General features: G+C 39.6%; 1 protein-coding gene across 1 annotated transcript in view; it reads right to left on the reverse strand.

The window, feature by feature from the left end:
* Positions 1–6,967: 6,967 nt before the first annotated feature.
* The window catches only part of LOC107102776 (serine/threonine-protein phosphatase 6 regulatory ankyrin repeat subunit B-like), a 39,857-nt gene continuing 33,926 nt past the window's right edge, over positions 6,968–12,898 (reverse strand). The window contains exons 23-25 of the mRNA XM_015402202.1: positions 12,277–12,359; positions 9,407–9,498; positions 6,968–7,531 (exon numbers count right to left, since the gene is read on the reverse strand). Coding sequence (XP_015257688.1) covers positions 7,272–7,531; positions 9,407–9,498; positions 12,277–12,359 — 435 coding nt within the window. The 3' untranslated portion in view covers positions 6,968–7,271. The remainder of the gene's footprint in view (positions 7,532–9,406; positions 9,499–12,276; positions 12,360–12,898) is intronic.

Raw genomic sequence — 12,898 nt, forward strand, 5'->3', positions numbered from 1 at the left:
TCTCAGAATTCCGACTTTAATCTCAGAATTCCGACTTTAATCTCAGAATTCCGACTTTTTTCTCAGAATTCTGACTTTTTTCTCAGAATTCTGACTTTAATCTCAAAAGTCTGACTTTTTTCTCAGAATTCTGACAATACTAACAATCCCATACTAAACTGAAATAAAATAAAAAAATCAGTTAACTGTTTTTTTCCCAGTGGCTCTAATCCTCTTCCGTAAAAGACAGCTAACATTAGCTTGTTTTATTTCACGTAGCGAAGAACTTTCTTGCTAAAGAAAGAATTTTGTCGAAACATTGGCGTCGGTTTAATGCAAACACAGAAGCTAGCATGTACCTGACTAAAATTAGCTCAATTTCGTTTTAATTTTAAAACAGCAGAGTACGGGGAGGTGTTTGTTTTAAAGGAGGCACTTTTTTTACGTAATTTCAGTGAGATTTGTCTGTGCAGTGTGAACAATGGTGCAAAAGCTTGAGTCTCACTACGAAAGAGTGAGAGTTGGCAACGCGTTATTTTAAGCGTGGGATGCTAACACATCCAACGACGTGTCGGACCTTTTCCTGTCGATGGAACATAGATGTACCCGTCATGCTAGATTCTCTCTCCTGGTGAACATCTAAACGTCTCACTCAGGCTGTGCTATTCACATTCTGAAAACATTTCATCAAAATAAACAACCAACTCCAAACTTGTGCTTTAGCTGGTAAAACATTTCATAAAGTACCTGTTCACGTAACCCTTCAGTACATGTTATTTTCTTCTGAATGGAAGTCAAATATTTGGTACAATCTTAAAAAAAAAACAAAGCATAAAATTACAGTTGAATTTCTAATAATCTTTGCGTACAAACAGTTAAAATGGCTTTTTAACAGAAAATGTCTGAGAGCGGCATGGCTTTGCTGCGCGGATGTTGAGTACTGAGGTTTAGTTTGGATTTAAGCACCCAGGAGCTTCAGGACTGAACCGGGGCGTCCATCGGACCGGAGCTGGAACCAGTCCGGATACGTTTGTGGACCAGTTTGGTCGGCTGCAGCCGTCGGCCCTGCAGCCGTCGGCCCTGGGAAGAATGAGGAGGAGCTGCTGGACTTCCATCTTTGAGACAGAGAAGGTCAACAGCCTGCAGGCGCAAAGCGAACATGTGGAGCCCCAAGGGTTTAATGTTTTCTTCACCAACACTAATAAAAAATAAGCAACCTAACGATCAAACGCACTAATGATACTGTCTGGTATTGTTTTTTTTTTAATCATTTCTAGACGTTTAGCATCAATTAATTTCATTGCTCTCAGAGCAGCACGCTCACATAAAAAGGCGTTTTAACTATTTGCTCCCAAAGCAAAGATCCCTGTGTGTCTGTTAGTTGTTTAGGTTTCCACTGTTAGGCCTGAAATCCGACTGTCCATGTAAACTTCAGCCGCAGACGTTCCTCCTGCTTTTAAAATGTAATAAATCTAAGAGGTAAAACAACAATTAATGGATTAATACAGAAAAGTTTCAAAGTCAGGGAAGGTCCCCAAGGAAAGGTAAAACTGGAACAGATTAAATAGCTGAGATGATTTCCAGCAACAAAACGATACCTGAGGATTATCATTATCATTCATCTTTAAAAATCATTTAAGTTTTCTCAGCTTCTATGGAGACGTGAAACAAGAACTAACTTTAAAGGAAAGGTCCGGTCAGCAGGGAACGATCAATGGATCATTATTTATACCCAAAACGAATATGTTCTACTGTACGTTAGCGGTGATTTTATCATATCGCTACACCCATGCCAATACTGGCCCCTACCTCCCATGACCTCCAACAGATGGTGGAGTTAGAGGCCTACCTCTGACTGGTTGTATTACATTTATTGGAAAATGACCGAGTTTGGATTAATAAAGAAAATGAAATATTAACAAACCTCCAAATTGATCTAGCTGTAAAACGGGAAGATGGAGGAGTGCGGACTGGAACTAGAACAGAAGTGTTCAGCTCCTCCAGTGGAAACACGCCAGTAACCGGTTAGCTTTAGCCGTGATGATAAATGGAAACCAGCCGAACTCCAGGTGGATTTACTGATTCCTGCTTACAGTAGCAGCCATTCAAAATGGCCGTTCCCAGTCTAACACCAGTCCAATGGCGGCCCACTTCCCTGCAGCTCCCAGACAAATCCCCTCCAACTTCCCGCCACTGGCTTCCTCCTGGGCATGTTTTCACTTTGACTCCATCCTTTCACTGAATTGAATGGCTGCTACTGTAGTTACATTTATAACCCAGAAATTTGTTCTCAGTTTTAGATTTTACAAAATCTAAAAAAAAAATTATTTATTTTTTTTTATATTTAACTTCTGTGACGCCTTCAAAGTCTGCAGGATGAAACGACCACAACGTTCCACAGAAAAGTTTAGTTTGTAAGAAATTCAGACGAGTATGATTGAGTAGAAAAGCAGAGAGACATCTTATAAATTAATAAGAGAATAAATTAGGAATTAACTTCTGAGATCATTTTAGATTTTTTTGTAATAATATATGATAGTAAAATTTGCTTCATTGTTTGTTGCTGAAACCCTTGGAGCTCCATCATTAAAATCAGAAACATCCTTCTCCAAAAAAAATTAAAAATAAAAAGTCTGAGGTAAGAAGCTGGAGTCCGATCAGAGATCCGTCAAAAGGTTTCAGAGTCTTCTGAGTCGTTCTCAGTAGTTCCCTCGCTGGAAGGTCCCGAGGGGTTCCTGGGGCTGCGTGGTCCCCGCGGGCCGGCGTTCACGCCTTTACCCCCCCGGCGAGGCAGCTGCCTCAGCAGGGAGCCTGGGGAGGGAGCTCCGGAGCTGCAAGGGGAGCAGAAAGGCATCATGGTAGCCAGAATGAGAGCCAGACAGTCAGCCACCTCTCTGCTAGGAGCACAAGCCAGAGCAGGGGTCAGACCTGAGGCAGAGAGACAGAGCAGAGAGGAGGAGGAGACATGGACATGGAGGAAGCAGGGGAGGCGAAGCAGAGGACAAAGATGGAGCAGCATTCCATTAGTTTACAGCCAGCTGACGAATCAAACAACAGAGGAGAACACCGAGGACAGCAAAGACCGACGCATCTAGAAGCAGTCAGAGCTGGAGGAATTATTCAGCCTCCGTCAGAAACGCTGCTGCTGCTGCTGCTGCTGCTGCTTTAGTCCCACTGGTGGAAGAATTGGGCTTATTTCCAGCTTCTGCAGGAAACTCATCTCCTGTGGCTCCAGGAGCAACGACCCGCATCAGCATCAGGCCATGGGGGCTTTTATTCAGCCGGCTCTAGCAGACGGGTCGGACCGTGGGCGGTTCTGCTCGGATAATTCCTTCAGCAGCAGTTCTATGTCACCCGCATCTATAAAGGGACGCGCTGCGTTCAGACATTACTACAGCAATCAGTGAAGGGAAGGACCTGCTCTCTGAGGGAGAACACAAGTACCATGCTAACTGCTAACATTAGATGCTAAAGACAGTTTTAAATGTGCTTTCAATTAAATCTGTCTTTATATTAAATGAGAAAAATCCTGTTTTTATAGTTGTTTTTAAACAACTATATGGATATAAAACAGCTGAAGTGGGGACATAAAGTTTGTTATTATATATATATATATATATATATATAAAATAAAAAAAAGATTTTAAATTGAGAACAAAATTTTAAAACTACTCTTTTTTTACAGCTCAAAATATTTCCAGGTGTTGCATTCAGGAACTGCGGAAACTAGAAACGCCTTTATCATATTCCATATTTTTGTGACTTCCGCTTTACTTGCAGGAAATGTCCATCGGGGGATGAATGCGCAGCTAAGATTTGGATCATCTTCTCTTCCATGAGGTTTGTGTCGTTTGCGGATATAAAAAGCTTCGATTAGTGAAAAGTTTTATTTTCCAAAACCACTAACGAAAGAAAATAAAATATGCTCCGTTTAATTCGAGTTCCCACAGTTCCTGAATGTAACACCTGGTGATGTTTTTCAGATGCATAAGCTGTCATCATTTTACACCCCATGTAATCTAAGCCCCGCCCCCTCAACAGTTTGAAACTGATGCAATATTTGAAAATAAAAATGTAAAAAATTTATCTTAAAAGTAGTTAAAACATTTTTTAGTATAAAACATTTTTTTATTTTAATTTACATTTTCAAATCTGTTTTTTTTTTTACTTTCTAAAAAAAAAAAAATGTTCAGCCAAAATTTATGGCCCCAATGTGGCTCCGTATCGGCAGCGCATTTTCCTATTTGATTATGTTCACGTCTGGAATTGCTGTTATGAGAAAGAAAAACTGTTTCCTATCTGCTGCTGATGTCATTTCAAACTCTCAGGCACCAGAGAGTTCACGATTTAAGGAAGTTTTTAAAACCTTTATTTTATTTACAAGCAGAAAAGATGCGACTAACAGAGCCAGCGGCCATCTTTGATCATCAGATCCATTGTTAACGTTTAAGTTAGCTTTCTTAGTCTGATGTGAACAAAGTAGATTCAGGATTTTTTGGACGGATATTTTTAAATGACTTCCAGCTCTGACCATTAATCACATCAAATAGACAAACAATGAGAAGAGTTCAACAACAGCTCCCACCGTCACATGAAAAGGTTCCTGTTAGAGGAAAATGGCTACGATGAGCCAGATTATTTGTTCCAGATCCGCTGTTAGCTTCAAAAGGATAAAAAACATCCTGCAGAAGAATCGCTTCCATTCTAAAAGGAACAGAAACTTTAAATCCAGTGGGAGCTGCTGTTTTCAGCACCCATCAAAAGCTTTCATGCGGAGCGACGATGAAGGCGGCCTCCTCCTACCGTTCTCATCCACCGTCTGAACGTTGGCTCCTCTGGACAGCAGCTCCTGGACCGCCTTCTTCAGGCCGCTACGCGCCGCCAGGTGCAGCGGCCTGACGGACACAGACAGTTTCACACAGGGGTCACTTCACTGGCAACCGCCGTCCTTCGAAGCTAGTTTCTGCTAAACTACAGACCGCATACAACTAAAATACTTTATTTAGATTTATCCAGATTTTATTTGATAGACCACAATGTGTTCAGACCCCTTTATGACGACAACCCTAAATAAAAAGCCTTTAGATGTCAGCAGGTTAGTTAGTAAATTAAATAGAGTAAGTTTGATAGAATCCAGTTAGAAATCAGGGGCCAACGTGTCGCTCTCACAAACTGATTTTACCGCTGGAACTGGATGCTAACTTTAATTTAGTGGAAAACCAGTGATCGGCGCTAAGGGAGACTTTGTCCTGTTAGCTTAGCTTTTAAACAGAGTGTTTTGCTCCTAGTTGGGATATTAGAACTTGGCTCCTTGAAAGTTATTAACTCCATCTATCATGCTAACTGCTAGCATACCTTAATCCGGCGGTTTTAAAAATGTGAGGCCCCCTAAAGTGCTCTGGCGCCCCCTAGGGGAGACGCGGTGCGAGGGAAAAAATAAACCGATTCAGGACCGTGATAGAAAAACAAAGGGTGTGCATAGCGTGCGTAATTTTTTTTCCCTTTGTATGCCTCCGCTCTTTCTTACAGCACGCTATTTTAGCTCGAGATAAATTGTTTAGATGAGCCACAAAAAGAGCTCCACGATTTTGCAACTGTTTAAATATAAACAAAAAATCAAAAACTTAATTTCAAGGAAATTTACAGATGTGTTCCAAAGATCTGATCAAAATGTTTTTGTTAAGATGTGAAAACACTGTTGGTATCTCAAACATTAAACTCTGAATCTCAGATGTAACGTTTGTTTGAGAAAACAGTTGAAAAGTGAGTTTGGGGTTGTTCTTATCATGATCAAAAATGAAAAAAGGGCGTATTTGCCAAACAAAGGCCCCGATAAAATAATTGAAGAAATGTTTTAAAATGTTCATGTGTTAAATTTCATTCAGATAAAGTGTTATTTTAAAAGATGAGACGGTTCTAAAATAAAAGTAATTACAAGGTGTTTTGTAGTGGCATTTGTTTGTGTGCGGGTTGATTATTTGGGGGGGTGGGCAGCAGGCATAGTGCTCCCTGGAGGGGGGCTCACCCTTTCATACTTTGAAAACCCCTGCTTTAATCTATCCTTTTTCAAGCATTTAGCGCAAATTAATTTCATTCAGTTTATTTCTATAGCGCCAATTCACAACACGTCATCTAAAGGCACTTTACAGAAACTATTTAAATAATGTCCCCCCCCACTTTTACAGTTTTTTACAATTGCCATGACAGATTTTTCAATACTTTTAACAATTTTCCAAAACTCTTCACACAGTGAGCTCTACATCTGCATGTGTAAACTATTCTATTAACACATTTCTTCTTGCTTTAACACATAATACATACAATTAACGCAAATTAAAAATGCTTAAACTCATTTTACACACCAGCTCCAAAAAGACCAAAACAGTAGAATTTTACAGCCATATTTACCAATGCTCTAACACTGTATGTCAGAACAGATAAAACCACGTTCTAAACCTAAACCTTACAGGCTAAATTCAAGGTGAACAACTCTTCATATTTAATTGAAACACAAATATATTCCCTGTATTTTTTTCCATTGCTAATGAGAAACATCTGATTGAAGTTATGCGACTGTTGAAATCAAAGCTGAACTCTGCCAGGGGTGGATACGGTATGCAAAAAGATTCTTCCCACGATGCCTTGGTAGAAACCATATCAGCTGTGATGGGGATGAGGACATGTGGCCAAATGCAGAAGACCGAGTAAAGTGAAAGCTTTTATTCTGGAGTATTTCTAACTGTATATCTTGTAGTAATTTCCTTTTGCAAATAAAGTATTTATACTGAAGCAATTCGGTCTCTGTCTTTTGTTTAATAAAATGTACAATCTATAAAGCTACTTTCTGCAGCAAACGAAACAAAATGCATGTGTAAAACCCAGGTGTGCCTTTGTTCAGTTACTGTCTATTGTATAAGGGCACCTAACACATCTAAAATAATGCAGTTTATGTTATTTCAGCTGATGATGGTGTTTTTTTTTNGCCTTCAAAGTCTGCAGGATGAAACGACCACAACGTTCCACAGAAAAGTTTAGTTTGTAAGAAATTCAGACGAGTATGATTGAGTAGAAAAGCAGAGAGACATCTTATAAATTAATAAGAGAATAAATTAGGAATTAACTTCTGAGATCATTTTAGATTTTTTTGTAATAATATATGATAGTAAAATTTGCTTCATTGTTTGTTGCTGAAACCCTTGGAGCTCCATCATTAAAATCAGAAACATCCTTCTCCAAAAAAAATTAAAAATAAAAAGTCTGAGGTAAGAAGCTGGAGTCCGATCAGAGATCCGTCAAAAGGTTTCAGAGTCTTCTGAGTCGTTCTCAGTAGTTCCCTCGCTGGAAGGTCCCGAGGGGTTCCTGGGGCTGCGTGGTCCCCGCGGGCCGGCGTTCACGCCTTTACCCCCCCGGCGAGGCAGCTGCCTCAGCAGGGAGCCTGGGGAGGGAGCTCCGGAGCTGCAAGGGGAGCAGAAAGGCATCATGGTAGCCAGAATGAGAGCCAGACAGTCAGCCACCTCTCTGCTAGGAGCACAAGCCAGAGCAGGGGTCAGACCTGAGGCAGAGAGACAGAGCAGAGAGGAGGAGGAGACATGGACATGGAGGAAGCAGGGGAGGCGAAGCAGAGGACAAAGATGGAGCAGCATTCCATTAGTTTACAGCCAGCTGACGAATCAAACAACAGAGGAGAACACCGAGGACAGCAAAGACCGACGCATCTAGAAGCAGTCAGAGCTGGAGGAATTATTCAGCCTCCGTCAGAAACGCTGCTGCTGCTGCTGCTGCTGCTGCTTTAGTCCCACTGGTGGAAGAATTGGGCTTATTTCCAGCTTCTGCAGGAAACTCATCTCCTGTGGCTCCAGGAGCAACGACCCGCATCAGCATCAGGCCATGGGGGCTTTTATTCAGCCGGCTCTAGCAGACGGGTCGGACCGTGGGCGGTTCTGCTCGGATAATTCCTTCAGCAGCAGTTCTATGTCACCCGCATCTATAAAGGGACGCGCTGCGTTCAGACATTACTACAGCAATCAGTGAAGGGAAGGACCTGCTCTCTGAGGGAGAACACAAGTACCATGCTAACTGCTAACATTAGATGCTAAAGACAGTTTTAAATGTGCTTTCAATTAAATCTGTCTTTATATTAAATGAGAAAAATCCTGTTTTTATAGTTGTTTTTAAACAACTATATGGATATAAAACAGCTGAAGTGGGGACATAAAGTTTGTTATTATATATATATATATATATATATATAAAATAAAAAAAAGATTTTAAATTGAGAACAAAATTTTAAAACTACTCTTTTTTTACAGCTCAAAATATTTCCAGGTGTTGCATTCAGGAACTGCGGAAACTAGAAACGCCTTTATCATATTCCATATTTTTGTGACTTCCGCTTTACTTGCAGGAAATGTCCATCGGGGGATGAATGCGCAGCTAAGATTTGGATCATCTTCTCTTCCATGAGGTTTGTGTCGTTTGCGGATATAAAAAGCTTCGATTAGTGAAAAGTTTTATTTTCCAAAACCACTAACGAAAGAAAATAAAATATGCTCCGTTTAATTCGAGTTCCCACAGTTCCTGAATGTAACACCTGGTGATGTTTTTCAGATGCATAAGCTGTCATCATTTTACACCCCATGTAATCTAAGCCCCGCCCCCTCAACAGTTTGAAACTGATGCAATATTTGAAAATAAAAATGTAAAAAATTTATCTTAAAAGTAGTTAAAACATTTTTTAGTATAAAACATTTTTTTATTTTAATTTACATTTTCAAATCTGTTTTTTTTTTTACTTTCTAAAAAAAAAAAAATGTTCAGCCAAAATTTATGGCCCCAATGTGGCTCCGTATCGGCAGCGCATTTTCCTATTTGATTATGTTCACGTCTGGAATTGCTGTTATGAGAAAGAAAAACTGTTTCCTATCTGCTGCTGATGTCATTTCAAACTCTCAGGCACCAGAGAGTTCACGATTTAAGGAAGTTTTTAAAACCTTTATTTTATTTACAAGCAGAAAAGATGCGACTAACAGAGCCAGCGGCCATCTTTGATCATCAGATCCATTGTTAACGTTTAAGTTAGCTTTCTTAGTCTGATGTGAACAAAGTAGATTCAGGATTTTTTGGACGGATATTTTTAAATGACTTCCAGCTCTGACCATTAATCACATCAAATAGACAAACAATGAGAAGAGTTCAACAACAGCTCCCACCGTCACATGAAAAGGTTCCTGTTAGAGGAAAATGGCTACGATGAGCCAGATTATTTGTTCCAGATCCGCTGTTAGCTTCAAAAGGATAAAAAACATCCTGCAGAAGAATCGCTTCCATTCTAAAAGGAACAGAAACTTTAAATCCAGTGGGAGCTGCTGTTTTCAGCACCCATCAAAAGCTTTCATGCGGAGCGACGATGAAGGCGGCCTCCTCCTACCGTTCTCATCCACCGTCTGAACGTTGGCTCCTCTGGACAGCAGCTCCTGGACCGCCTTCTTCAGGCCGCTACGCGCCGCCAGGTGCAGCGGCCTGACGGACATAGACAGTTTCACACAGGGGTCACTTCACTGGCAACCGCCGTCCTTCGAAGCTAGTTTCTGCTAAACTACAGACCGCATACAACTAAAATACTTTATTTAGATTTATCCAGATTTTATTTGATAGACCACAATGTGTTCAGACCCCTTTATGACGACAACCCTAAATAAAAAGCCTTTAGATGTCAGCAGGTTAGTTAGTAAATTAAATAGAGTAAGTTTGATAGAATCCAGTTAGAAATCAGGGGCCAACGTGTCGCTCTCACAAACTGATTTTACCGCTGGAACTGGATGCTAACTTTAATTTAGTGGAAAACCAGTGATCGGCGCTAAGGGAGACTTTGTCCTGTTAGCTTAGCTTTTAAACAGAGTGTTTTGCTCCTAGTTGGGATATTAGAACTTGGCTCCTTGAAAGTTATTAACTCCATCTATCATGCTAACTGCTAGCATACCTTAATCCGGCGGTTTTAAAAATGTGAGGCCCCCTAAAGTGCTCTGGCGCCCCCTAGGGGAGACGCGGTGCGAGGGAAAAAATAAACCGATTCAGGACCGTGATAGAAAAACAAAGGGTGTGCATAGCGTGCGTAATTTTTTTTCCCTTTGTATGCCTCCGCTCTTTCTTACAGCACGCTATTTTAGCTCGAGATAAATTGTTTAGATGAGCCACAAAAAGAGCTCCACGATTTTGCAACTGTTTAAATATAAACAAAAAATCAAAAACTTAATTTCAAGGAAATTTACAGATGTGTTCCAAAGATCTGATCAAAATGTTTTTGTTAAGATGTGAAAACACTGTTGGTATCTCAAACATTAAACTCTGAATCTCAGATGTAACGTTTGTTTGAGAAAACAGTTGAAAAGTGAGTTTGGGGTTGTTCTTATCATGATCAAAAATGAAAAAAGGGCGTATTTGCCAAACAAAGGCCCCGATAAAATAATTGAAGAAATGTTTTAAAATGTTCATGTGTTAAATTTCATTCAGATAAAGTGTTATTTTAAAAGATGAGACGGTTCTAAAATAAAAGTAATTACAAGGTGTTTTGTAGTGGCATTTGTTTGTGTGCGGGTTGATTATTTGGGGGGGTGGGCAGCAGGCATAGTGCTCCCTGGAGGGGGGCTCACCCTTTCATACTTTGAAAACCCCTGCTTTAATCTATCCTTTTTCAAGCATTTAGCGCAAATTAATTTCATTCAGTTTATTTCTATAGCGCCAATTCACAACACGTCATCTAAAGGCACTTTACAGAAACTATTTAAATAATGTCCCCCCCCACTTTTACAGTTTTTTACAATTGCCATGACAGATTTTTCAATACTTTTAACAATTTTCCAAAACTCTTCACACAGTGAGCTCTACATCTGCATGTGTAAACTATTCTATTAACACATTTCTTCTTGCTTTAACACATAATACATACAATTAACGCAAATTAAAAATGCTTAAACTCATTTTACACACCAGCTCCAAAAAGACCAAAACAGTAGAATTTTACAGCCATATTTACCAATGCTCTAACACTGTATGTCAGAACAGATAAAACCACGTTCTAAACCTAAACCTTACAGGCTAAATTCAAGGTGAACAACTCTTCATATTTAATTGAAACACAAATATATTCCCTGTATTTTTTTCCATTGCTAATGAGAAACATCTGATTGAAGTTATGCGACTGTTGAAATCAAAGCTGAACTCTGCCAGGGGTGGATACGGTATGCAAAAAGATTCTTCCCACGATGCCTTGGTAGAAACCATATCAGCTGTGATGGGGATGAGGACATGTGGCCAAATGCAGAAGACCGAGTAAAGTGAAAGCTTTTATTCTGGAGTATTTCTAACTGTATATCTTGTAGTAATTTCCTTTTGCAAATAAAGTATTTATACTGAAGCAATTCGGTCTCTGTCTTTTGTTTAATAAAATGTACAATCTATAAAGCTACTTTCTGCAGCAAACGAAACAAAATGCATGTGTAAAACCCAGGTGTGCCTTTGTTCAGTTACTGTCTATTGTATAAGGGCACCTAACACATCTAAAATAATGCAGTTTATGTTATTTCAGCTGATGATGGTGTTTTTTTTTGTCATTGTGTTATGATTGACTAAATGCTCCTGATAGAAGAGAACACGCGTTAGTGTTTTGATTAATTATCTGATTTTTTGAAACATGTTGCAGTGTTTTGTTAGACATGATGTGTCGTGTTAGTGTATTATTTTATTTTGAAATTTAGTTTTGGAGTTTAGTTTGCATTGTGTGAATTTGAACATGAAATTAATGTTTTGCCAATCGTGTGTTTTAGGTGTGTTGGTGCGTTAAGAGTTAAGGAAACCTGTTAAACGTAGTGAAAACTGTGTCTTAGCGATTGTAAAAAACTGTAATAATCCTGCTGCTCCTCCATAGAGCGGCTAAATGGGCCCATTTAGGAGAACTGAAGGAGTTTTTCCAGAGTTTAGATTCACTAACAGAACCACAGGAAGTTCATCCTGGATCCTTGGATCCATCAAACGGTGGAAATAATCCGGAACGAACTCTGGATCCATTCATGTTTCTGCTTTCCAAAGAGCAGTGAGGCTCTAATTAAAGGTGAACTTTGGCGCCCTCTAGTGAATGTTGCCAACATTACAACACTGAAAGAAATTCAAATGATCAGTTTATCAGATGGATCAAATTTTTATCGGATATACTTTTAATCGACGATGATCCGTCGATTATTTGATCACAAAAAGCAACTAATGCTGATAAATTAAGCTTCATTTCATCTTTCAGAAACTCACGTTTGCAGAGCGGCGTTTGTGGCATTGATGAGCGTCGCGTCGGACAGCTTCTCTATGATCAGCAACACACAGTCTTCTTTCCCCTAAAACGAGAGGAGGTCACAGCTCTGATGAAATACAATAATATCACTTTAGCTAAGCTCAGAGTGTGAATCAAAGCAAGTAAAGCTCCCAAACTAAAAATTGGAAATACAATTGTTTGTATTTGAGTGACAGAAAGGCATTGAGAAATATTTTCCAGGTGGAACCGCTATTTTAAATGTCACCATGTCTAAATTTATAGGGGATTAAACAAAGAAAAAATGAAAGATATTTAGCCTCACCAAATTTATTTTTCCAAAGTAAACACTGTGAAACACCATGAAAGCCCGTTTGAAACTCTGGATGAACAATCACACTTTATAGATCCACATCTTGACTATAACTCAAGCAAATTTGGACTGAATAAGTTGAAGAATGTTTGTTCCACAGAAGTTTTAGTGGGCAGGATGCAAGGAGGAAGCTAATGTAACACATGCCGGTAACATCACCTGGAATGGTCACACAATGACCTCCGACCCCTCAATGGAAAGGTCTGAGCCTCTAGTTTCCAATGATGGCGGCCATTAGGGGGTGGGGCTAA

Source organism: Cyprinodon variegatus, unplaced genomic scaffold (genome assembly GCF_000732505.1).
Source record: "Cyprinodon variegatus isolate N-32 unplaced genomic scaffold, C_variegatus-1.0 Scaffold1316, whole genome shotgun sequence".
In the NCBI taxonomy this organism is placed as follows: Eukaryota; Metazoa; Chordata; class Actinopteri; order Cyprinodontiformes; family Cyprinodontidae; genus Cyprinodon; species Cyprinodon variegatus.